The sequence below is a fragment of the Bombina bombina genome, chromosome 5, assembly GCF_027579735.1.
Source record: "Bombina bombina isolate aBomBom1 chromosome 5, aBomBom1.pri, whole genome shotgun sequence".
Lineage (NCBI taxonomy): Eukaryota > Metazoa > Chordata > Amphibia > Anura > Bombinatoridae > Bombina > Bombina bombina.
The window spans coordinates 266253204-266280674 of record NC_069503.1 but is presented as its reverse complement, the minus strand read 5'-3'; the positions used below and the strand labels follow the sequence as shown (position 1 = coordinate 266280674).

The 27471-nt window shown below is 38.8% G+C and overlaps 1 protein-coding gene across 1 annotated transcript in view; it reads right to left on the bottom strand.

The window, feature by feature from the left end:
- The window catches only part of CUBN (cubilin), a 749121-nt gene that overhangs the window by 514705 nt on the left and 206945 nt on the right, over window positions 1-27471 (bottom strand). The window contains exons 24-26 of the mRNA XM_053713984.1: window positions 11694-11851; window positions 11114-11295; window positions 7037-7193 (exon numbers count right to left, since the gene is read on the bottom strand). Of these exons, the coding sequence (XP_053569959.1) occupies window positions 7037-7193; window positions 11114-11295; window positions 11694-11851 (497 nt within the window). The remainder of the gene's footprint in view (window positions 1-7036; window positions 7194-11113; window positions 11296-11693; window positions 11852-27471) is intronic.

The following is a 27471-nucleotide window of genomic DNA, read 5'->3' as shown; positions in this document are numbered from 1 at the left end:
CCCACCATAAAAAAGGTGGGTCTCATGGACTCTTGCCAATATGAAAGAAATTAATTTATCAGGTAAGTTCTTACATAAATTGTGTTTTCTTTCATGTAATTGGCAAGAGTCCATGGCTAGTGACGTATGGGATAGTAATACCAAAGATGTGGTACTCCACAGAAGAGTCACTAGAGAGGGAGGTATAAAAATAAAAACAGCCATTTTCCGATGAAAAAATTAAATCCACATCCAAAAACAAAAAATAAGTTTTTCTCATACTTGAAAAGAAAAAAACTTTTAAACATAAGCAAAGGAATCAAACTCAAACAGCTGCCTGAAGAACTTTTCTACCAAAAATTGCTTAGAAAGAGGCAAATACATCAAAACAGTAGAATTTAGTAAATGTATGCAAAGAAGACCAAGTTGCTGCTTTGCAAAGCTGATCAACTGAAGCTTCATTCTTAAAAGCCCACAAAGTGGAGACTGATCTAGTAGAATGAGCTGTGATTCTCTGAGGCGGGGCCTGACCCGACTCCAAGTAAGCCTGATGAATCAAAAGCTTTAACCAAGATGCCAAGGAAATGGCAGAAGCTTTCTGACCTTTCCTAGAACCAAAAAAGACAACAAATTGTGATAAAAGTTTTTTTCTCTGTAAAGATAAGTAATAATATTGTTGAACCACAACTGCTGAGATGTAAATATGTGTTTTGTAGCAAGGATTAAACCGGATTGAAACAATAATTACTTAAGGAAGCAATGATTAAACCCAGGTATAATCACAGCAATTACTAGATGGTAATACAAGAGCAGGAAGTTTCTATAGCTGCCACCTGTGAGTATAGAAATTCACACAGCAAGAAAACCTTGTCTATATACCAATCATAGGAAAAACGGTAATACAGAGCTTAGTGGGAGGAAACCCCTCTAACTGAATTCAGTGAAGGTAAAAAGTAATAAGTTACTAAATAACAGTCTGATATAAGCGTAATATACTGGCCATAAAGGTAATGGTACCTGAATGAATCTTTAGGAGGGCTTAGGTTGAGCGGTCAGAGAGGCACAAAGTGGATGGCAGATCGGAGCAGCAGCGCTAGCCGAAGTTGGCGTGTGACGTCACCGCTAGAGGAAGCAGGAGGAGGACAACAGCTGTTCGTAGCTAGATGGGCGTAGCAGTAGAGGAGTCAGCTGAACGCAAGTGGATATCTGCAGAAGGCAGAGTTAGAATGCGTAGGAGCAATGGCTGAAGCACATTAGGAGAATGTGTATCAATATCAAGCAACGTATAGAGATGGGAGGAGGCTTTTATAGCACAGAAGGAAATTGGTAATTTGAGTAAAAGGCACACACATGGCACTTAGGAATAGAGAATAAGGGAGAGGGTAGTCATAACATGACACAAATAGACTAAAAGTCTTTCTGAAATCTTTAGTAGCTTCAACATAATATTTCAAAGCTCTTACAACATCCAAAGAATATAAGGATCTCTCCAAAGAATTCTTAGGATTAGGGCACAAAGAGGGAAAAACAATTTCATTTTAAATTCAAGGAACTTGCAGATAAACCTTTATCCAAACCATCCTGAAGAAACTGTAAAATTCTAGGAATTCTAAAAGAATGCCAGGAGAATTTATGAGAAGAACACCATGAAATACAAGTCTTCCAAACTCAATAATAAATCTTCCTAGAAACAGATTTACTAGCTTGTAACATAGTGTCAATCACTGAGTCAGAGAAACCTCTATGACTAAGCACTAAGCGTTCAATTTCCATACCTTCAAATTTAACGATTTGAGATCCTGATGGAAAAACAGTCCTTGAGACAGAAGGTCTGGTCTTAAAGTAAGTGGCCAAGGTTGGCAACTGGACATCCAGACAAGATATAAGCAGGTTGGTAAAACCAAGGAACTGCTAATCCATCCACCGACTCCGCCTGAGGATCCCTGGACCTGGACAAGTACCTGGGAAGTTTCTTGTTTAGATGAGAAGTCATCAGATCTATCTATATCTGAACAATCTGAAAAAACACATCTGGATGGAGAGACCACTCCCCCGGATGTAAAGTCTGACGGCTGAGATAATCCGCTTCGCCAATTGTCTACACCTGGGATATGTACTGTAGAAATTAGACAAGAACTGGATTCCGCCCAAGAAAGTATCTGAGATACTTCTTTCATAGCTAGGGAACTGTGAGTCCCACCCTGATGATTGACACATGCCACAGTTGTGATATTGTCTGTCTGAAAACAAATGAATGGTTCTCTCTTCAACAGAGGCCAAACCTGAAGAGCCCAGAAAAAAGCAAGCAGTTCTAAAGTATTGATTGGTAACCTCGCCTCTTGAGATTGCCAAACCCCTTGTGCTGTCAGAGATCACCAGACAGCTCCCCAACCTGAAAGACTTGCATCTGTTGTGATTACAGTCCAGGTTGGATGAACAAAAGAGGCCCCTTGAACTATACGATGGTGATCAAACCAACCAAGTCAGAGAGAGTCGAACATTGGGATTTAAGGATATTAATTGTGATATCCTTGTATAATCCCTGCACCATTGATTCAGCATACAAAGCTGAAGAGGTCTCACATGAAAACGAGCAAAGGGGATCACGCCCGATGCTGCAGTCATGAGACCTAGAACTTCCATGCACAAAGCCACTGAAGGGAATGATTAAGACTGAAGGTTTCGACAAGCTGAAACCAATTTTATTTGTCTCTTGTCTGTTAGAGACAGAGTCATGGACACTGAATATATCTGGAAACCTAAAAAGGTGACCCTTGTCAAGGAACTTTTTGGTAAATTGATCCTCCAGCCATGTCTTTGAAGAAACAACAATAGTTGATTTGTTTAAGATTTGGCAGAATGTAAAGACTGAGCTAGTACCAAGATATCGTCCAAATAAGGAAACACCACAATACCCTGTTCTCTGATTACAGAGAGTAGGACAACGATAACTTTTAAAAAAATTATTGGAGCTGTCGCTAGGCCAAATGGAAGAGCGACAAATTGGTAATGCTTGTCTAGAAAAGAGAATCTCAGAAACCGATAGTGGTCTGGATGAATCGGAATATCAAGATATGCATCCTGTAAGTCTATCGTGGACATATAATGACCTTGCTGAACAAAAGGCAGAATAGTCCTTATAGTCACCATTTTGAAAGTTGGCACTCTGTTCCTGAAACAGAACTGGTAAGATTACCCCTGAAAGCTCTAGATCTGAAAAACACTTCAGAAAAGCCTGAGCCTTTACTGGATTTGCTGGGACATGTGAGAGAAAATATCTTCTCACAGGAGGTCTTACTCTGAATCCTATTCGATACCCTTGAGAGACAATACTCTGAATCCATTGATTTTGGACAGAATCTGCCCAAATGTTCTGGAAAAATTGTAATCTGCTCCCCACCAGCTGAGCTGGAATGAGGGCCACACCTTCATGCATACTTGGGGGCTGGCTTTGGTTTCTTAAAAGGCTTGGATTTATTCCAACTTGAAGAAGGTTTCCAATTGGAACAATATTCTTTGGGGGACATATTAGGTTTCTGTTTCTTATTCTGTCGAAAAGAACGAAAACGATTAGAAGCTTTAGATTTACCCTTAGATCTTTTATCCTGAGGTAAAAAACTCCCTTCCCCCCAGTGACAGTTGAAATAATTGAATCCAACTGAGAACCAAATAAATTGTTACCTTGGAAAGAAAGAGATAGTAATCTAGACTTAGATACCATGTCAGAATTCCAATATTTGAGCAACAAAGCTCTTATACCTAAAATAGCTAAAGACATAGATTTAACAACAATTTTTATGACATCAAAAATAGCATCACAGATAAAATAATTAGCATGTTGAAGCAAGCAAACAATGCTAGGCAAATCAGGATCTGTTTCCTGTTGTGCTAAGCTTTCCAACCAAAAAGTTGATGTAGCTGCAACATCAGCCTTAGATATAGCAGACCTAAGAATGTAGCCAGAAAACAAATAAGCTTTCCTTAGATAAGATTCAAGTTTCCTATCTAAAGGGTCCTTAAAAGAAGTACTATCTTCCATAGGAATAGTAGTACGTTTGGCATGAGTAGAAGTAGCCCCATCAACTTTGGGGATTTTTTCCCCAAAACTACAGTCTAACTGCTGGCAAAGGATACAACTTTTTAAACCTAGAAGAAGGAATAAAATAAGTACCAGGCCTATTCCATTCCATTTAAATCATATCAGAAATAGCATCAGGAAATGGAAAAACCTCTGGAGTAACCACAGGAGGTTTATAAACAGAATTTAAATGTTTACTAGTTTTAGTATCAAGAGGACTAGTTTCCTCAATATCCAAAGTAATCAACACCTCTTAACAAGGAAAGAATATACTCCATTTTAAAGAGATAAGTAGATTTGTCAGTGTCAATATCTGAGGTAGGATCTTCTGAATCAGATAGATCCTTATCAGAGGAGGATAATTCAGTATGTTGTCGGTCATTTGAAATTTCATCAACTTTATGAAAAGTTTTAAAAGACCTTTTACGTTTATTAGAAGGCGGAATAGCAGACAAAGCCTTCTGAATCGCATCAGCAATAAAATCTTTTATATTCACTGGTATATCATGTACATTAGATGTTGAAGGCACAACAGGCATTGTACTAGTACTGATGGATACATTCTCTGCATGTAAAAGCTTATTATGACAACTGTACTACAGCTGGAGATATAATCTCTGCTAACTTACAACAGATACACTTATCTTTGGTAGAACTGTTATCAGGCAGTGGGGTTTAAATAATAAAATTATTTGGCGCCAAGTATGACGCACAACGCAAAATGAAATTTTTTGGTGCTAACAACATCCGGAAATTACGCAACTCGCGTCATGACAGATGCAACCTTGTGCAAGGAAATCTGGCATCAACAAAGATGAATTTGCGTCACCGAACATACCTTCGCACCAAAAAATTCTCGCGCCAAGAATGACGCCATAAATATCAGCATTTTGCGACTTTGCAAGCTTAATTTTGCCCGCAAAAATTAATAAAAAAAGCAGTCAATTTTCAAGAAAGACTATACCCCAGGTAAGAAAAAATACCTTCCCAAATATGTTTCCAAATTTTGAAACTGATAGTCTGCAAAATGAAATATACATAAACCTGACTCATGGCAAATATAAGTACAATACATATATTTAAAACTTTATATTAATAAACATAAAGTGCCAAACCATAGCTGAGAGTGTCTTAAGTAATGAAAACATACTTACCGAAAGATACCCATCCACATATAGCAGATAGCCAAACCAGTACTGAAACAGTTATCAGTAGAGGAAATGGAATATGAGAGTATATCGTCTATATGAAAAGGGAGGTAGGAGATGAATCTCTACGACCAATAACAGAGAAGCTTTGAAAAGATTTCCTGTGAGGAAAACCATAGAATTCAATAGGTGATACTCCCTTCACATCCCTCTGACAAACACTGTACTCTGAGAGGAATCGGGCTTCAAAATGCTGAGAAGCGCTTATCACAGAAGAAAGTCAAGAACAAACTTACTTCACCACCTCCATAGGAGGCAAAGTTTGTAAAAAAGAACTGTGGGTGTGGTGAGGGGTGTATTTATAGGCATTTTGAGGTTTGGGAAACTTTGCCCCTCCTGGTAGGATTGTATATCCCATACATCACTAGCTCATGGACTCTTGCCAATTACATGAAAGAAAAAGGTTTTGTGTCAATTAAAGAGATATGACAAGGGGTGGCGGATCTGTGAAGAGGTCAAAGGTGCATGTGTGTATATGTGAAGTGATTTATGCTTTAAGTGATGGTAAACCCAAGCATATAACAAATGCTATGATTTACCATTAATAAAAATAAACATTAGTTTCTGTCATTGTTTCCAAAAAATCTGTGAGGAAAGTATATTGCTAACTCAGTGCCTCCGGCCGCCCATGGCACAACGCTTTCTTCAATGAGGTGACATTTCCACCTCTAAACCAACTGACATCCTAGCACGGCTATTGGTCTAGAGGTGGAAATTTCACCTCATTGGAGAAGAGCGCTGTGCAGTGGGCGGCCGGAGGCGCTGAGTTAGCAATAGATTTGCAATAGGTTTTTTGACAATGACAGAAATTAATGTTTATTTTTAAAATCCTAGTGTTTGTTATATGCTAGGATTTACCATCACTTTAAACTTGAATTAATGAAGGACTATACTACTTAAGCAATTGTTTACTGCGCATCCCTATAGAAACCTATTATGGGAGGGAATTAACATACCCATGCTATCAGAAATGAAGATGCTACAAGACTAATAAATAACTTTAGCCTTATAATAGGAGCATAAAAATGTAAATAATAAGGATTATGCTCTGGAGATGTTAACACACTTTAACCCTTTTTTTCTTATCTTGTAATCTAGGCTGTAGTTATTTAAGGTCAGTAATACAAAAATAAAATTCTGTAACTAATTTAATATTTGCATTAGAATGTCTCTTAAAAAAGTATAGTAAAATACTGAATTGTGCATAGTAAAACAACTTTGCAATATACTTTCCCCCCCTTTTTCTGTAATTTAAGTCTGAAAAGTGTGGATTTTCCAGTCCTGAATTCTTAAAGAGCACATGGCAGTCTCCACAAGCTTAACTCTGCTACACATCTGTATTTCATTTGCAGTTTATCTTATCATTTCTGCTAACGCCAAACAATAGAGATTTCATTAACATGATAACAGTGGCAAGCTCTGTCTTATGCACACTCAAATCCAAATTTGTTCCTTCAAATAAGGAAAGCTGTGGGCGGGGTTTAATCATTGAAAAACAATTGCAGCAACGTGTTATTCTGTTCTATTAACATACTGCAGAATAAGGCTGTGATTACAAATTGTTTACTGTCCCTTTAAATACATTTTAATTCAGCATACCACAGTACGACTCTACATTAACCTTTCTCTGTTTTACACTAAAACAATCTATTTCCAGTTTTCCTATATACATTATATACCTCAAATGAATTTGTCTGGCTTGTTAAATGTTTGCCTATATTACCAATATGAAATACATAAAAAATACATTTATTTAAAGAAGAACACTTACCTTGCCTATATGTAGCATGGAAACCACTGTAAGATATGTGCCTGTCTGTTCTCAGCTTCACATATAAATTGTTTCCAGTAGATCGGATTGAATCTGGCAGTCGATTTCCACAAAGTTTTTCCAATAGATGTGAATAAGTATTATTGCCATCATATATCTTTAAGAAAAAAAATATATTTAAAGGGACAGTCTACACTAAAATTGTTATTGTTTAAAAAGATAGATTCATGCCTGAGAAGTTATTTAAGATTTAGCACAACATAGTACTAAATGCAAGTCAATAAATAAAAATTCATGTGATCAGGTGGCTGTCAGAAGAGGCTTAGATAAATCACATAGGTAAAAAGTGTATTAATATATCTGTGTTGGTTATGCAAAACTGGGGAATGGGAAAAAAAGGGATTATCTATCTCTTAAAATAATAAAAATTCTATTGTAGAATGTCCCTTTAAGAAATACATGCCTAGATTACGAGTCGCGTTAGCCTTAAAAAGCAGCGTTGAGAGGTCCCAACGCTGCTTTTTTCCTAACGCTGGTATTACAAGTCTTGCAGGTACAGGTGTACCGCTCACTTTTTTTCCGAGACTCGAGCATACCGCAAATCCACTTATGTAAATTGCGTATCCTATCTTTTCAATGGGATTTTCCTAACGCCGGTATTATGAGTCTTGGGAAAAGTGAGCGGTACAGCCTCTCCTGTCAAGACTCCTACCGCATTTAAAAGTCAGTAGTTAAGAATTTTATGGGCTAACGCTGTAACATAAAACTCTTAACTAAAGTGCTAAAAAGTACACTAACACCCATAAACTACCTATTAACCCCTAAACCGAGCCCCACCCCCCACATCTCAAACACTTAAATAAAATTTTTAACTCCTAATCTGCTGACCGGCCATCGCCTCCACTTTAATAAATATATTAACCCCTAAACCGTTGCACTCCCGCCTCGCAAACACTAGTTAAATTTTATTAACCCCTTATCTGCCGTCTCTAACATCCCCGACACCTACCTACAATTATTAACCCCTAATCTGCCACCCCCAATGTCGCCTCCACTATAATAAAGTTATATAATAATATATATAATAAAGTTATTAACCCCTAAATCTAAGTCTAACCCTAACACCCCCTAACGTAAATATAATTTAAATACATCTAAATAAATATTCCTATCATTAAATAAATTATTCCTTTTTTAAACTAAATACTTACCTATAAAATAAACCCTAAGCTAGCTACAATATAACTAATAGTTACATTGTATCTAGTTTAGGATTTATTTTTATTTTACAGGCACGTTTGTATTTATTTTAACTAGGTACAATAGTTATTAAATAGTTATTAACTATTTAATAACTTCCTAGTTAAAATAAATACAAATTTGCCTGTAAAATAAAACCTAACCTAAGCAACAATTACACCTAACACTATAATTAAATAAATTACCTAAATTAACTACAATGAATTACAATTAAATTATATAAACTAAATTACTAAAAAGAAAACCACTAAATTGCAGAAAATAATAAAATAATTACAATTTGTTTAAACTAATTACACTTAATCTAATCCCCCTAATAAAATAAAAAAGCCCCCCAAAATAAAAAAATCCCTACCCTACACTAAATTACAAATAGCCCTTTGACCTCACATTCTATTGGCTGATCCAATCAGCCAATCGGATTGAACATTAATCCGATTGGCTGATAGCATCAACCAATCAGATTTTTCCTACCTTAATTCCGATTGGCTGATAGAATCCTATCAGCCAATTGGAATTCGAAGGACGCCATCTTGGATGACGTCATTTAAAGGAACCGTCATTCGTCGTCGGCCTAGAAGGATGTTCCGCGCCGGAGGTCTTCAAGATGGAGTCGTTCCTCGTAGGATGGATGAAGATAGAAGATGCCGCTTGGATGAAGCCTTCTGCCGGTCTGGATGTCCTCTTCTGGCCCATCCGATGAAGACTTTGGATGGATCGGATGACCACTGGTGCCCGGCTGGGTGAAGACGGCTCAAGGTAGGGTGATCTTCAATGGGGTAGTGTTAGGTTTTTTTAAGGGGGTATTGGGTGGGTTTTAGAGTAGGGGTGTGTGGGTGGTGGGTTGCAATGTTGGCGGGGGGTATTGTATTCTTTTTTTTTACACGTTAAAGAGCTGATTACTTTGGGGCAATGCCCCGCAAAAGGTCCTTTTAAGGGCTATTTGTAATTTAGTATAGGGTAGGGCTTTTTATTATTTTGGGGGGCTTTTTTATTTTATTAGGGGGCTTAGATTAGGTGTAATTAGTTTAAACTTCTTGTATTTTTTTTTAATTTTCTGTAATTTAGTGTTTATTTTTTTTCGTAATTTAGTTTATTGTATTTAATTGTAATTAATTGTAGGTAGTTTAGATAAATTTATTTAATGATAGTGTAGTGTTAGGTGTAATTGTAACTTAGGTTAGGATTTATTTTACAGGTAATTTTGTACTTATTTTAGCTAGGTAGTTATTAAATAGTTAATAACTATTTAATAACTATTGTACCCAGTTAAAATAAATACAAAGTTGCCAGTAAAATAAATCATAAGATAGCTACAATGTAATTATTAGTTATATTGTAGCTATCTTATGGTTTATTTTACAGGTAACTATTTAGTTTTAAATAGGAATAATTTATTTAATTGTAGTTATTTTATTTAGATGTATTTACATTATATTTAAATTAGGGGGGTGTTAGGGTTATGGTTAGATTTAGGTTTAGGGGTTAATAACTTTATTATAGTAGTGGCGATGTTGGTGGTGGCAGATTAGGGGTTAATAAATGTAAGTAGGTGTCGGCAATGTTAGGGCAGGCAGATTAGGGGTTAATAAAAATGAACTAGTGTTTGCGAGGCAGGAGTGTAGCGGTTTAGGGGTTAATACATTTATTAAAGTAGCGGCGATGTCCGGTCGGCAGATTAGGGGTTAATAAGTGTAGTTAGGTTGTAGCGACGTTGGGGGCGGCAGATTAGGGGTTAATAACTATAATGTAGGTTGCAGCGATGTTAGGGGCAGCAGATTAGGGGTTCATAAGTATAATGTAGGTGGCGGCGATGTCCAGTCGGCAGATTAGGGGTTAAAAATATTTATTATTGTGTTTGCGATGTTGGGGGGGGGGGGCTCGGTTTAGGGGTTAATATGTAGTTTATGGGTGTTAGTGTACTTTTTAGCACTTTAGTTAAGAATTTTATGTTCCGGCGTAAGCCCATAAAACTCTTAACTACTGACTTTTAAATGCGGTAGACGTCTTGCCAGGAGAGGGTCTAGCGCTCACTTCTTCCAAGACTCGTAATACCAGCGTTAGGCAAATCCCATAGAAAAGATTTGCGGTATGGAAAAGTCGCGGAAGAAAAATGAGCGGTACACCTGTACCTGCCAAACTTGTAATAGCAGCGGGCGTTAAAAAGCAGCGTTAGGACCCCTTAACGCTGCTTTTTAAGGCTAACGCAAAACTCGTAATCTAGGCGTAAATTTTTTAAAAAAATGCCAAAACTATGCATTTTTTGACACAGAAACACTGACACAGAAAAAAAATAAAAATTAAATTTGCAGCATTTTATCTATATATAAAAGACAATCTCAATTCACCCTAAATTATGGATGTTAATTTTCTAAACATGTAATATGATTTCATCCATTCAAATTTCAATTTTTCTGTCAATCATTTAAATGTAATTGCAATACTATGTAGCAGTATTTTTTCATGTATTGTTCTATAGATAAGATTAATAAGATTACTACAAAGAATTAATGGGCCTGCATAATTATTAATGCCAATTAGTATGACCAGCAAACCTATATACAGTGTGTAGTAAATAAAGAAAATATATTTAAAAGATGCTAACACACAGATAAATTAACAATGACAGGTTGTAGACAGCCATGAGAATCACATGACCAATCCCTTAAACTTCAAATGCCCTATCATAACATTTTTTGATCCAATGATAAGTAATCATGTGACAAAGAGTTGAACAAAGTATGCCTGAGATTCTCAGATTTTAGGAAAAGCCATGACTAATCTAGTAATTCAAAAAGAAGGAACTGATGCACTTACAGCAAGGTAATCACCAACACAATCTGAGCCAGATTCTAAATTGAAATGCTCAAATTCTATCTCTAGAATGTTTCCACTAGATGCTTTCAGTAACCAGTAACACTCTGAGTTGTGGTAATATGGCATAGGGTAATTTGGAGACGTAAAGCTGCCAGATACTGTTGTAAGGGTTGCTCCACAACCTGAAAAAAAATACAATATTAGCCATTTAAAAAATGTCTTCATTTGGGAAGGGTGTAGACAAACCCAGTATGGCACATAACAGAGATGTAGTACTTACTATATGGCTTTATTCATAAGTTAAGTAACATGTAAATTAGCTAAACACGGGGTGCCGCATTTTGTTTTGATCTCTTTTTTTTTAGTTTATGTACTAAGCTTGTTTGTGAAAGGGACATATAACTAAGTTTTCGTTTGTTTTTTTAATTTCACTTACACAAAAGAGCAACAAAATTAAATCTTATCCAATGAGCCCTGATAATATACAAACAAATTATTGATCAAGCGAACAGAAATGTAGGCAAAAAAGTATAATTGCTCTAAGAGAAATGAGTATAAAAGAATAAAAATATTAATATACCTGTGGATGCAATTTCCCAATGAGCTGAAAATCCAGAACTGGCCAAACTGTTGTCACTTTTAAATTTTATCCAAAGTTTATTGCTGTGTGAGATAATGGCAGGAGGCTTTTCTGAACAGAATGTACCAAGTAGTGGTGATATTCTATAACCTCCATCTCTAAAAATAATATAAAAATCAATACAATTTATTGCAGGGAAATACAGTATACAATTGCTAACAGAGAATGGGATCTATAAACATAAAAATATATACAGCATACTGTATCAGCTATTTAATGGTAGAGTTCTCTAGATTGTAAAGATAGACAGACAGATAACTATATTTTACTAATCTAAACAGGATTTAGACATGAATTAGGGAAACGTACAGTAAGAAAATGTTGCACCAATCTTTCGGCTAGATTACGAGTTGTGCGTTAGGGTAAAAAAGCAGTGTTAACAGGTCCTAACGCTGCTTTTTTATGCCCGCTGATATTACGAGTCTTGCAGGTTTAGGGTCACCGCACACTTTTTTGGCCTTACCGCAAAACGACTTACGTAAACTTCGTAATGTCTTTTTTCTATGGGACTTCCATAGCGCCGGTATTACGAGTCTATCCTGGAAGGCCAAAAAGTGAGCGGTACACCCTACCCAGTCAAGAGTCCTAACGCATTTAAAAGTCAGTAGTTGGGGGCGGAGCCAACTATCAAAGAGGAAAGACGTACATTAGCAGAGCTCCTGAAGCCTGACTCCTAAAACTCGGATTTACGAAGTCCTAAGTACCTATATTTTCTCCTTACCCTACTCTTGGAATGGAAGTCTCTCCCATTCACCTTATTTCTCTGCTGGAGGACCTGTTTGTGAAAGCTGATGGTCAATTTCACAGCTTGAGAGCTATCTTTGTGGGGCTGCGCAACCAAGATGGCGTTTCCTTCCTTCCTCAGACACCCATGTGGCGGCTCAGACTGAGGATACTCTGCCTGCTCAATACTCTATGGACCGACCGCAAGAATGGCAGCCCAGATGGGGATTGCCCGGCATCTTGCCTGGACCTATCAGTAGGAACCCGGCACAATCGCGCACAGCTGACCCGCTCCACATGGCTGCCGAGATATCACAACCAGTGAAATTTCCCCAGTACATGGTTGTGAGGTACCCGCAGCCCTCTGCCACTAACATGGATCCTAAGCTGCATTATACAGCTCAGCCGGAGGTGCCCCTGATGCAGAGGAAAGGAAAAAGCCACTAAAAGTTGACAGCCGATTGAAGTCACATACTAAGCAGCAGTCCCTACCGGTACATACTAACAGACACTATTAGAGCTGGTATCGGGTAGGCTCTTCTACCGGAGGGTCCCAGTCAGTTTAGGTGCGCTGCCTGTAGTTAAACAATTGATCTACATGGGAGACTAGATACAGTCTCACCAAACGCAATTATCAGACTTCCTAACCTAATCGCACCTAAATTTACCTACAGGAGACACGCAGACATCAGCTTGTGCAGAGATCTACATGGGACTTTTGGGAATTTTTAATGTGCTCTCACACTAGACACAGGAGCCTACGGGTTTACTAATGACTGCTATCTTTAATGATATACATTGTGAGCCCAGACAAGTATTCTACCCTCTTGATGAGGGACATACTGTTTATCAATAACGCAGTGGCTGGTATTTTCCTAACGATCATGGCCCTATTGCCAGTAACATTTTAGTCCACAAAGCACAGTATTGAGATTGTGTATTTTATATATCAGTCTGCAGCTGCACATATAATTTTATAATCTGGAGGAAGCATTGAGACACTAGCACTAATAGTGTTATGATATCATTATATACTGTTATTCTTGTTCTTATGTTATTTCATAATTGGGTAGTAGTTACTTATATTACTTAATAGGTATTTATTGCTCTTCTTTATTCCAAGCTAAACTGTTTAGATCTCACTAATTTAGTGCTTGAAGTAAGTGACCTAATTCCTTTAGCCAGCCTAATTTTACAGTTATGGTCTTCTTTTGTAATACCCAACTCATGACGCTGATCCTTATGCAGGGCAATACGCTCATCTAATTATCTGTGCAAAAGCAGAAGAGAGTTAACTAAGGATTACACAGATGATATGCTTTACTATACATAGATTACTTAGGCTCATATATTATATTCAAGCTTTCACTTCCTCCAGCTGAGGGCTACACACATAATTAGCCTGCACATGTTTAAGTATGAAAATTTATATAATACTGTTAAGTCACTGCAGTTAAAACATTTTGTTTAGTAAGCTAGCAAAGCGCATGATAATACTCTCAAACGTACTGAACACTGCTGTAGGATCCAGTCCATGACTTACTCTTATGTACTCTTTCCTGTTTTTCTCATTTGTATAATTAATTTGGTAGGTCACGCTACATACATTTATGATTGGTGTGTGTTACATTAGCTAGTCAATGTCATATTGCCTGAAGTGTAACGAGAACAGTTTGTAGCTCACTCTATTTATTATATTGCTCTTCTTTAAGATTCCCTTTTACCGCAGTGTTCTCAGTTCTCTAGCTGAGGGTTTATCTTTAGCTTCTTTTTGAGGGTTCCCTACATGTAGAGTAGCATTTAGGGGCTCTAGCACTAGCAGACTGCTGATTATAATTCAGGATTTGACTACCAACACCCCAGACGATGTTATTTGTTATTAGCTATAATGGTCGTTATGTTTAAAGTTTATATTTTGTGCGTTTGTTTAACCATGTATACCTATGGCACACCAATAATATATATAGTCACGGAGGAAAGCATATCCTCTATATATAGTATAAGTATTAATAGCACTTATTTAGATCAAATTATACTGACCATCTGTAACATCTTTATTATTGTAATGTTAGGAGTGACCATTCTTTATAGAACAGGTTCTAATATTCTCAAATATTTCATTAGCTCAAAGGTTTGCCGAGGTAAGTGTATATTTATTATATAGTCAGAGGTAAAAGATAGGAACAGTATCTGTGCATTTTTCGAATCGTATATCTACTATATATGTTCCACATGTTAGTTACAATTGCAGAATAGATGCTCTGTATATATATATATATGAACCTGTATGTTCACTAATTACTATGCATTCTCACTTATCTCCTATATGAGTCTCTCCTCTTAAAGATCCGCAAGGATTATATATTAGACTCAGAGACACACTTTACATGCATTGACTAATAGGTATGCAGTTTATTACAGGCATGTAGAACCTATGCATAGAGTTAATATATTATCATAGAAACAGTCGGTCTGCACTTTATAAGTCATATGCTTGCTATATATCTTCCATATATTAGTCGCAACAGCGGAACTGACACTCTGTATATATGTATGTGCCTATATACTGGTACTTACTAATTGTTATGCATCTTTACTATAACATACCGTCATATCTGGGGCTTCTTGTATATGACACCTATAACGGATGCACCTCATTTGGTTAATCAATATGCCTTGAGCTAGATGCGTCCTTTCCTTTCTAAAGCCCACATTTGTAAATATACAGCATAACCCTCACCCACCCCTACCATATTCTGCTATGCTGGTGCTTTATATGGCTCCGCTCCCCATTTCCCTCCCCCCACTCCTCTTAGAGCGTCTCTTGAACTCCCTTTCCCCCCTTCTTACTAATAATGGCCCAAAAGTGGCCAAACAGTTCCTAACCCACGCTTCACCCAACTTTACTAGACCATATTACTTTATGAAGTACTTCATGACAAGGTGATGATTTTGATTTTGATTTTCGACGACTACCCGACAAATGAAGGTTCTTTTAAGTGACGTTATCCAAGATGGCGTCCCTTAGATTCCGATTGGCTGATAGAATTATATTGGCTGATTGGAACAGCCAATAGAATAAAAGCTCAATCCTATTGGCTGATTGGATCAGCTAATAGGATTGAACTTCAATCCTATTGGCTGATTGCATCAGCCAATAGGATTTTTTCTACCTTAATTCCGATTGGCTGATAGAAATCTATCAGCCAATCGGAATCTAAGGGACGCCATCTTGGATGACGTCACTTAAAGGAACCTTCATTCGTCGGGTAGTAGTCAGATGAAGTGGATTCTCTGCGTCGGATGTCTTAAATATGGACCCACTCCATGTCGGATGGATGAAGATAGAAGATGCCGTCTGGATGAAGACTTCTGCCCGTCTGGAGGATCACTTCGCCCTGCTTGGATGAAGACTTCTCCCGGCTTCGTTGAAGTCTTCAGCCCGGTTGGATGAAGACTTATGCCGCTTCCTTGAGGATGGATGTCCGGTCTTCAGAACTGAAAGTCGATCTTCAGGGGGTTAGTGTTAGGATTTTTTAAGGGTGTATTGGGTGGGTTATACTTTTAGGTTAGGGTTTGGGCCCCAAAACAGCTAACTTCCCTTTTTAGGGCAATGCCCATCCAAATGCCCTTTTCAGGGCAATGGGGAGCTTAGTTTTTTTTAGATAGTATTTTATTTGGGGGGTTGGTTGTGTGGGTGGTGGGTTTTACTGTTGGGGGAGTTGTTTGTATGTTTTTTTACAGGTAAAAGAGCTGATAACTTTTGGGGCAATACCATGCAAAAGTCCCTTTTAAGGGCTATTGATAGTTTAGTTTAGGCTAGGGTTTTTTTTTATTTTTTTATTTTTATTTTGATAGGGCTATTAGATTAGGTGTAATTAGTTTAAATATCTTGTAATTTGTTTATTATTTTATGTAATTTAGTGTTTGTTTTTTTGTACTTTAGCTAATTTAATTTAATTGTTGTTAATTTAGTTAATTTATTTAATTATAGTGTAGTGTTAGGTGTTATTGTAACTTAGGTAAGGTTTTATTTTACAGGTACTTTTGTATTAATTTTAGCTAGGTAGTTATTAAATAGTTAATAACTATTTAATAACTATTCTACCTAGTTAAAATAAATACAAACTTGCCTGTAAAATAAAAATAAACCCTAAGATAGCTACAATGTAACTATTAGTTATATTGTAGCTAGCTTAGGGTTTATTTTATAGGTAAGTATTTAGTTTAAAATAGGAATAATTTAGTTAATGATAGGAATTTTAAGTTAGATTTATTGTAATTATATTTGTTAGGGGGTGTTAGGGTTAGATTTAGGTTTAGGGGTTAATACATTTAGTATAGTGGCGGCAACGTTGGGGGTGGGAGATTAGGGGTTAATAAATGGAGGTAGGTGGCGGCGATGTTAGGGATGGCAGATTAGGGGTTAATAATATTTAACTATTGTTTGCGAGGCGGGAGTGCAGCGGTTTAGGGGTTAATATGTTTATTATAGTGGTGGCGACGTTGGGAGCAGCAGATTAGGGGATAATAAATGTAGATAGGTTGCGGCAACATTGGGGGCGGCAGGTTAGGGGTTAATAAATATTATTTAGGTGTCTGCGATGTTGGGGGCAGCAGATTAGGGGTTCATAAGTATAATGTAGGTGGCAGAGGTGTCAGGAGCGGCAGATTAGGGGTTAATAAATATAATGAAGGTGTCGGCGATGTTGGGGGCGGCAGATTAGGGTTAATAAGTGTAAGATTAGGGGTGTTTAGACTCGGGGTTCATGTTAGGGTTTAAAGTGCTTAAAGTGAATGTAAATTTTGATGCTGAAGTGCCAGGTTTTTAAAAATCCGATTAAAAACAGGGGCACTTTAATTCATAAAAATTTACATTTCACTTGTGTTGTGAAAAAAAAAACTTACCTTTTAATCTTGACAGCTGCTCCAGCTTCCTCTGGCTGTCGCAAAGCCTCTTCCTGGGTCTAAAATGAGGAATCTGGCTTCCTCCAATCACGGCTTTGAATCAGACACTGATTCCCGGGGGGAAAGACGTGATTGGAGGATGACCAATCCATCATTTCTGACATTTTCTGCGACGACCGGGGGAAGCTGAAGCGGCTGTCAAGTTTAAAAGGTAAGTATTTTCACAACACGACTGAAATGTAAATTTTGATGAATTAAAGTGCCCTTGTTTTTAATCAAATTTTTAATAAACGGGCACTTTAGCATCAAAATTTACATTCACTTTAATGCAGGGGTGGGCAAGAGGTCTACCAGTGGACCGCGAGTGTATTTTGAGGCGACCGCCTGGAAGATTTCAAAAGTCTGCATAATAAGAGAAACATTTCTCACACATCTAGATTCTGAGTGAAGAGCCTCACCACCGTAGATGTATGAGAAATGTTTCTCTTATGCAGACTTTTGAAATCAGCTATGAGTCTATGACGGCGTATGTGTACTTCAGCATGTGCAACGCAGTTTAGCTGAACTCGCTGCCCCAGCTTTGGTTACTGCCTGTCCCAAACTCTCCTTTTTGTCTCAAGAGCGGTGAGTCCATAGTACAGACTCTTCATGCACCAGGCTGAGATGCTGCTCGGTATCCCTGGGTTTGGCAGTTCCAGGCCCTGCCCTGTCTGATATTCTGCTGCTACTTTCTAGTTCTGTCCTCCGTTACTTGTCACCAGGCTCTGCTGGGTGAATGGTCTGGTGTTGTTTTTTCCCCCAGGGTCTGTTACACCCCCTCAGGTTCTTTTATTTACTCTGTACCAGGCTTTGATGCTGCTCTCTGATAATTTCTCTGACACACTAATATTAGCTATACTTTGTGCTAGTTTCTGCAGCTTTCTGTCCCCAGAGTTTGTTGTCACCAAATTGTGCAGGTCAGTGCTGTTGCTGCAATACCAGTCTCTGGTTGCTGTGTAAGGCGGTACAGAGCCTGCAGGTCCTGCCGCTGTCATTGTCCCAACTATTTGCAGTAGTCTTCAACTAGTAGTAAACGGATGGAGAGCAGCAAACAGGACCTGCCCCCTAATCAACCTGACATGGCGTCCAGCAAATAAAATTATTTTGTAGAATGAGTCTGTCTATGATTGGCTGAAAAAAGTTAATTGTCATTGTTTTACCTGAGCTGTGGGTTTTCCATGTGTTCCAGGCTTGACTACTCCGCTAGCCCTAGACTCGAGCCATCTTTATTGTAAGACTACTTATTCATATGCAGGCGCGGTACACAGATAAGGTTGCTTGATGGTCCCAGCGTGACGTTAAGAGAGAGCTCTCGCAGTAAGTAAAGAGCGCAGCTGTATTTATTATTAAAGAGTGCAGCTGAATTTTAAAGCTGTATTTGTGGCAAATAATACAGTTTTCAGCCAGTGAATGGTGTTTTTTGTTTTTTTTAGTTAGGTGACCACGGCACTTGGAATAAAATTAAAGGTAGTCCTTGCCTTACAAAAGTCTGCCCACCCCTGCTTTAAAGGGACACTTAAATCACACTTTTAAAAAAAATTACTACATGCCTTTTAAAAGTTTAATTATCTATCGCAGTCCAAAACCTCAACTCTCCATCTATAAATCAATTTTAACACCCATTTCCCGCTTATATCCCTCTCTTTATGCTCCGCCCAGATCATTTAGCTATTTTTTTTCTTGCTCTAAAGGGGACAGTACAGCCATACAGAAGCTACCAACCAGAATGTTGGGGGAAAAAAGGTAGGCACCTATTTACTAGACACTGCGTCTTGTAGGACTTTCCCACCAAAAGCTGCCTCAGAAGAAGCAAAAACATCAAAATGGATTGCAATTTACTAAAAGTATGTAAGACCAGGTTGATGCTTTGTAAATCTGTTTAACCAAACCTTTATTTTTTAAAAGAACAAGAAGTGTGAACTGATCTGGTAGAATGTGCTGTAATGTAAATAAGCTTTATAAATTAAGTTGTTTAACCAAGAACCTAGGGTAAAGCTGTCACTTTTTTACCCTAAGGTAGGCATGAGAAGTCTTTTGTGGCGAGTAAATAGAACTTTAAAGACTTGACCACATCTAAATTATGTAAGAGTCTCTAATTTTTTGGGTTAGGACACAAAGAAGGAACTACAATCTCTTCATTAATCATTTTGGGAGATACTACTGTAGGTGGGATAATTAATTATACCAAAGAGTAGCATCTACTAATTCACTGATAATGCCAACAACTGGGTCACCTGTTAACTAAATTGCATACATAAGAGAGGAGGCACATGTCAATCTTGTGTCATATAAAGAAAAAACATGACAAAACATACGCCATCACACCAACGCACAAAAGCACAAAAGCCGAGGAGCGTCAATGTGGATGTATGAAAAAAGTACACGCGCAAAAATATCCAGCAATCATTTAAAAATATACACATGCAAAAAGCTATTTAATGTTAAAAAATGGACGCAATGGAAATTACCTAAAAATATATAACTGTCCCAAGGTCATATACATATATAATAAATAACCTAACAGGCTTATAGAGTGCCAAATATAAAATTTAAAAATAAAGTACTTACCAATAGGCACTCGGTAGGAAGCCAAAACCTGTGCTGAAATATAACAGCAGAATATCTGGAATAAGAGTATATTGACAAACCAACAGAAGGAGACAAAGGACAAGTCCCTGTGACATCTGTAGAAAGGCTTGTGACTAAATACCAATAGGTGAAATATATGCCACAACCTATACTCCAGATACATCCCTCCAACAATCACTGTATTCTGAGGGAAAATGGGCCTCAAATCGGGATGAGAACCCCTTTCAATTAAGAATCAAATGCACATCTTCATTCCTCAAACTCCTAGTGCAGAGGCAAAAACAAGACTGAGGTACCACTGAGCTAGGAGGGGGTTTTATATAGTTCTTGGGGGTTGGGAATCTTTGCCTCCTCTTAGTGGCAGGGAAGAGTAATTCCAGGAATAATGGATCATAGACTCTCACCACCTGTATGAAAGAAATGATAGACAAAGATTAAAAGTATTAGGATTGTATGTTGCCATACCTTATGTTCTCTATTAGAGAAGTACCTCAATCTTTCACAGATTCTTCGACTTTTGAGTTATTATATGGAAGACATCCCAGAGGTATAATGGATATTGCTAAATAAGCATTGGAGCAGAAATACACTCCTCACTGCAGTGTTACAGAACAAATTGCACAAATGCAAGAGCAAATGGAAGCCATAATGCCAGTATTGAGGGAAAATTTGAAAAAAGCATAGAAGGGTGTCAGTTACAATAGGAATGCAAGGCTAAAAGCCTTCCAACCTGGGGATAGAGTTCTTGTACTGATTGCTACAGTTGAATTTAAGTTCCTTGCAAGCAAGGACAGTACGAAATTATTGAACAGGTCAATTAGGTAAATTATAAAGTAAAACAGCCAGGCAGGATTCAGTCAGAACAAATTTACCACATAAATGTACTAAAACCCTGGGTTTTAATGATGATGCAAAATAAACCTACTCACAAAGTAATAAAAAATGAACCTAAAGTACTTTTTGCAGGGACTCTGGCACCTCATCAGAAGCAGGAAGTTAGGGATTTTGTTTAAAAAAAATATATTTTCTCCCTAGTTCCAGGAAAACCACTTTATTAAATATGAACCTATTACAGAGCCAGGGAAAAGGAAGCCTTACAGAATACCAAAGGCAAGAAGAGAGGCGGTTAATGCAGAAGTTAAGAAGATGCTCTACTTAGGGGTAATTGAAGTTTCACAGAGTGAATGAAACAATTCCATTGTTCTAGTGCCCAAGCCAAATGATTTTCATGAACTGAATGACATTTTTAAGTTTGATGTTTACCCTATGCCTCAAGTTGACAAATTATTAGAGAGATTAGGGGAATTCAGAAATTTAAGTACTGTAAACTTAACGAAATGGCACATTTGCAGGTACCCCTGATGGAAATGGCAAAGGAAAAATGTATTTTTCTACATGAGAGAGGGCTTATTCGAGTATAGTGTTACCATATGGGTTGCATGGTGCCCTGTCAACTTGTCAGGGTATGATAGATAGAAAACTTAGGCCTCATAGAAAATATGCAGCTGCCTAGGTTAAAGATGTGGTGTTTCGTAGGGGTAGATTTACTAAGTGTCGGGCGGACATGATCCGCTGTAGCATTGCACTGTTTTTTTCTGGTGATGGTGATGGTTATAGATGATTATATAAAAGTATAGATATATACATATATATATATATATATATATATATATATATATAAATATCAATTTAAAAATACATAGAAAATGTTTCCCTATGTGAAGAACATTGGAATGTGAAATATTTACTGTACATACACAGTATAACACTTTATTAAATATGAATACTGCATAAAGCATAAATATGATCTTTCATGTTTTCATCTACTTGACTTAAAGGGCTCTAATACACATACACATACATACATATATACATATATAGTCAGCAAAAAAAAAGGATGCACTCACCAGGATTTTCAGTATTACCTTTTACATTTAAAGATAACACTTAAAATCCTGGTGAGTGCATTCTTTCTTTGCTGACTATCTATATTGTGGAAGCACCCAGGGTAGCTGTTCTTTTAACCGTGAGTGCTGGCCTATTGGACATTTATATATATATATATATATATATATATATATATATATATATATCTTAAATTATGCTTACCTGATAATTTTCTTTCTTCAGATGGAAAGAGTCCACAGCTGCATTCATTAATTTTGGGAAATAAGAACCTGGCCACCAGTAGAAGGCAAAGACACCCCAACCAAAGGTTTAAATACTCCTCCCACTTCCCTCATCCTGCCGAGGAACAAGAAACAGTAGAAGAAATACCAGGGTGAAAAGATGCCAGAAGTATAAAAAATAAGAGACGTCCCACAGAAAAAATACAGGTGAGCATAATTTAAGGGTGAGCCAAAGTAATACCCAAAAGGCACAGCAATATCCAAAAAAAGAAAAAAAACCTTCAAAAGAAGGCCAAGTCCTCAGAGACCTGAATGGATCCCAAGAACAAGGGGAGATGACGCCCAACCCACAAGGAGCAACCGGGCATCATCAAGGAGAAGAAACATCTCCCAACATCGTGCAACAGCACCGAAAAAGACAGCTGAAGATAAAGTCCTCAAAACGTCAGAACTCAGAGACTGAGCAAACAGAAAAATTACAAGTAGCAAAGTCAGAAAGATAAACATCTGAGTCCAGTAACACGCTGCCATCCGTAGGAAGACAGGGAGAAACACTATCAGTAAGGAAAAAGCGGCCAAACAAAATAACAGATTGCCCAACCTCCAAGACAGAGGACATACTCAAGGCAATCAAGGCCGCCAGGCCTACTCACAGATCTCAAAGGGGGAGAGGCACAGAATCTCTAAAAAAAAAAAAGTACACTGGCACCCCGAGACCTGAGGATGAACAACAAATCTCAGATCCTACACCTAGCCAGACCAGCCCAAGCAATGGCAGATCTGAAAGCAAGGTAACAGAAAAGAACCCCAAGACCGGCCCCCAAAAGGGCGGAAGAATGGACACAGCCACTTCAACCTAGAGACAATCGAGCAGGCGTTAGACCCAAGGAGATCTAGCAAAGCCACCCAACTAAAGTCTCAATGCAGAGCCAGCCTCTCCCCAGATGGAAAGGAACAACTCAAAGAGCAGACCAATCCCTGAACCAGATAAAACATCTGTTCCAACCTCCCAAACACAGGAGAGGCCCCTAAAAAAAGGAACCACACCTCCGTAAGGAGGACAACGAGCCCCCTGAAGAGAAGAGCATCGATAAACACCTGCCCATAAGACAGGAAGAACCGAGAGGACGCAAGGCCACGTCACTGATAAACACAGAAAAAAAAACTTTAAACACCATTGTACAAGCAGGCGCAAGAGTGACAGCTGAGCAATCGCAAACCTTCTGCTTGCTATGCAGAAAAGCCCACCATCAGGTCACTTTAGTTGGCTGTCCCAAGGGAACCATATCGCCCGGCACAAGACAAGCCCCAAGGAGCCCTGGCTTTCAGTAAATCTGGCCAAATTGTAAAACAGAACAGTCAGAACAAAGACTAAGCCCAAGTACCACGGAAACTGAAAGCCCCAGGCCAGTCCTAGGATCATAAGGTCCGGTAACATCCCACAGCGGGACCCACAAAGAGAAAACGCTGAGTAAAACCCTCGACAACCGGAAGTCAAGGACAAGAAGCCCGGGCCCCACAAATGTTTAGACTGAAAAATCTTCCAGGAACATAAATCCCTCGTCTGATATAAAAAACGAGACGTCCCAGGGAAAAATCCAGAATGACGTGGATAAAAAGAGCAAGAAGCATATTGGGGGGCGGAGCCAGCAGCAGCAATGGAGGCTGTGTAATTTCTGAGCTCTGAGACCCAGCTCCATAGATCTGCTCAAAATAACCACTCCAACCCTTATCCCAGCATCTAATTTGTAGTCCAGTGAAGCCCTACCACTTGGGGAACACTGCGAACGTTTTTTCTGCTGAACTCAGATAATCTTTATTGGGCGCTATCATGTTAATTACCCGTGGCGCATGAAACAGCCCGACGGCAATTAGGCCTCTGAGCTGGAATGGAACCAGCTGCTTATCAGTTCAGAGGTCTCTCACATGCACGGCTCTGTTCAGCGGAGCGCAACTGAAGGAGACAATAGCAATAACCCTGACACACTCACAGAGCAGTGCCTAGAACTAGGCTCGTTATGGACATGATCTGAATAAGACATCGTTGCGGTTCCCAAAGGCGGAAGATATCGTTGTGGAGGCCTAACACATAGCGGGTAAGAACCACGCAGCACTGCACGCAGGACCAAATACAGACTGGGGAACCTAAGTCGATAAGAGTAAACTAACTTGCAGACCCACGCCCTGTGGTTCAGTCGATTCAGTGAGGCAAACACAAGCATACTGCTTGCTAGTATAACTGTTACGCTAGCTACAAGGACAGCTCTCCTCTCTGGACTGTGCACAACCCTAATGACATTTGCCACCAATACTTGACCCTTATCCACAGAAGCCTTTTTAAACCTCTTCAGCGGTACAGTCCCCTAACCTTGCATATAATTCTCCACTGCAACTCCACCTTGGGGGAAGTTCATATTTTATATTTCATATATCAACCTACTGTTAAGGAGGGAAAATTAATACTAAGCGCTCAGTCAAACCCAATAAAACCCCCAAGCTACATAGCCACAGAGACAGTATGGTTGCCCAGTTTTTCTCGCCAACTAGTTCAAAGGCTACCATAGGTGAGGAGGCTAATAAGTCACCATTGAAAAGAACCCAGACCTCACAAGCAGAAATGGAGGACACAGAGGAAATCACACCTGTCCCGAATACAATCCTCTCCGAATTAGCATCTAAACAGGACATTGCCAACATAATTCGTTCCTGCATACGAGAGGAGATTGCTGAAATCAAGCAAGACCTCCACTCGATTGGCAACAGGGTGGAAGCATTGGAAGAATTCACAGACCACCTTCAAGAAGAGGTTAATTCAACACAAGACTCCACAAATCACCATACATCTCTCATTGCAGAGCTCTTCGATAAAATCGAAGACCTGGAGAACAGGAGCCGTCGGAAAAACCTAAGAATCAGAGGTGTTCCTGAGTCAGTACTACCTAAGGATTTTCCACTATATCTCCCTGCCCTTTTTGCTCACCTCAAGAACACATCTCCCTCAACAGATATACCCTGGGTCAGAGCCCACAGAGCCCTTAGACCAAAACCCCTGGACACGGCCCCCCCAAGGGATATCATCATGAAATTCAAAGAATTTAGAGAAAAAGAAGAGCTTTTAAATCTCTCCCATAAACACCAACCGGTGAAATTCAGGGGGGTCGTTCTCCAATTTTATCAGGACCTGTCCCAGCGGACGCTACAGAGAAGAAGAGACCTTGCCCCTGTGACGTCACTCCTCTGGCAGAAGAAAATCTTATACAGATGGGGATTCCCCTTCCATCTATATGTGCTGCATGGAAATCGAAAGCTAGTGTGCAGGACTATGGAAGATGTTAGTGCCTTTTGCTTGGCACTGGAAATCGAACCCCCAGAAGGACTCCCTTCAGAAGACCCTCCCGAACCACCCAGAAAGAAACCCACGAAATCTGCTTCCGGAGAGTGGAAGAGTGCACCATCAAGATCTAAATCCAAACCGCAGGCTAGGTCCTCCGTTCTGTCCTCTAAAGACACAATTTAATCAGCCTGCTCTTATCTGACTCTATTTGTACCCTGCACAGTTTGATAATAGCATTGGATGACCTTTCTGCTGGACATTTGGGTAATGTATAATCTTACATTACCATATGTTTGTATTTGTAATAGTTTGATTACCTGTTCTGCCTGTTCTCTCTTTAGAAAGTTTTATTATGTGTTCCTATATGACTCCTAACAGAGGCAAGAATTTTACGTATTTGAGCAACAGTTAGACTTGAAAGTATAACATTTCCTATGGAGCGGGTTCTTATCCCCCCTCTTTAATACTATTTGTTAAATGTCTTCATTAGTATCTAGATTATCTATGAGAAAGTGTATTTTCTACTGTTTATTTTTGTTTAGGTTTTTCTTGCTACGTAACAGAAGTACGGGCCTATTGGCTAACTTGGTAACCTCAATTTGCAATACAATACGCTCATATCTCTACATACACCATCACATATACCCTTTATCTTCCAAGCACCACACGCAACACCACAATGTGCGCAAACAATAAAAAATTGACCCTATTAAGTCAGAACGCTAAGGGTCTGAACTCTGCACAGAAACGCTCATTAGCAATGAGGGACTTACGTAGGAAGGGAGGGGACAGTCTCTTCTTACAAGAGACACATTTTTTGAAACATAAAGAACCCAAATACTTCGGAGGGCATTACTCCCAGTGTTTCCACAGCTCGTATGACCATAAACGTAACGGAGTTAGCATTCTAATTAGTAGACACATTCCTTTTACTCCCATTCATACCCACACCGATATTGAGGGCAGATTCCTATGCGTGACTGGCCTATTATATGGCTCCCCGGTGACATTGGTCAATATATATGCCCCCAAAACTAGACAGCTCCCCTTTTTTAGGAAATGCTTTGCGCAGATCTTAGATCACACAATAGGAGCGTTATATTTAGGAGGTGACCTCAACCTCCCTCTCCATCCGCACTTAGACTCCTCTAACCCTAAACCCACAACTTCCAAACATACAGTTAAACAACTATGGAAACTTATGCTCGAACAAATGCTGTTTGACACCTGGAGATTTAAGCACCCTGATAAAAGGGATTACACCTTTTTTTCAGCTCCCCATAGCTCCTATAGCAGAATTGACTACCTCCTTACTAACCAGAGGGGACTCACTAATGTTCTATCTTCTAGACTCTTCCATACTGTGTGGTCGGACCATTCGGTGGTATTGACCACACTCAGCTGGCCCTCGGCACCAAATAGTTCTTTTCAGTGGAAACTGGATGAGAAATTATTACACTCCCCTGAATTCACTACAAAATTGGTGAAGCTCCTACAAGAGTACTTCCGATTCAACTCCCTACCTGAGACAGACCCTTTCGTTGTGTGGGAAGCCCATAAGTGCTTCATTAGAGGGGAGCTCATAAAACACCAAGCACACATTAGACAGAAAGCCCGCCAGTTGTACAAAAGATCCACGGATCTACTAGCTAAACTTGAATTTGAACACAAACAAAATCCCTCTTCCCCCCAGATATTAGATGATTTACTGAATGCGAGGAAAGCAGTTCATGACCAACAAATTAATGAAGCTAACGCTTTGGCCTTAAAAACCAAGCAGAAATTTTATTTTGAGAGTAATAGGGCTGGAAAACTACTTGCACGCTCCCTAAAGCTTAAAAAGCTCAAAACCTTTATACATCAGATTAAATCTCCCACAAACCAGACACTCAACACCACCCCTGAAATCCTCTCCCAATTTGAGGAATACTATTCCAAACTTTATGATATTCCTAAACACGACTGCCCCATAGACACTAGAGGCGCTATAGATGAT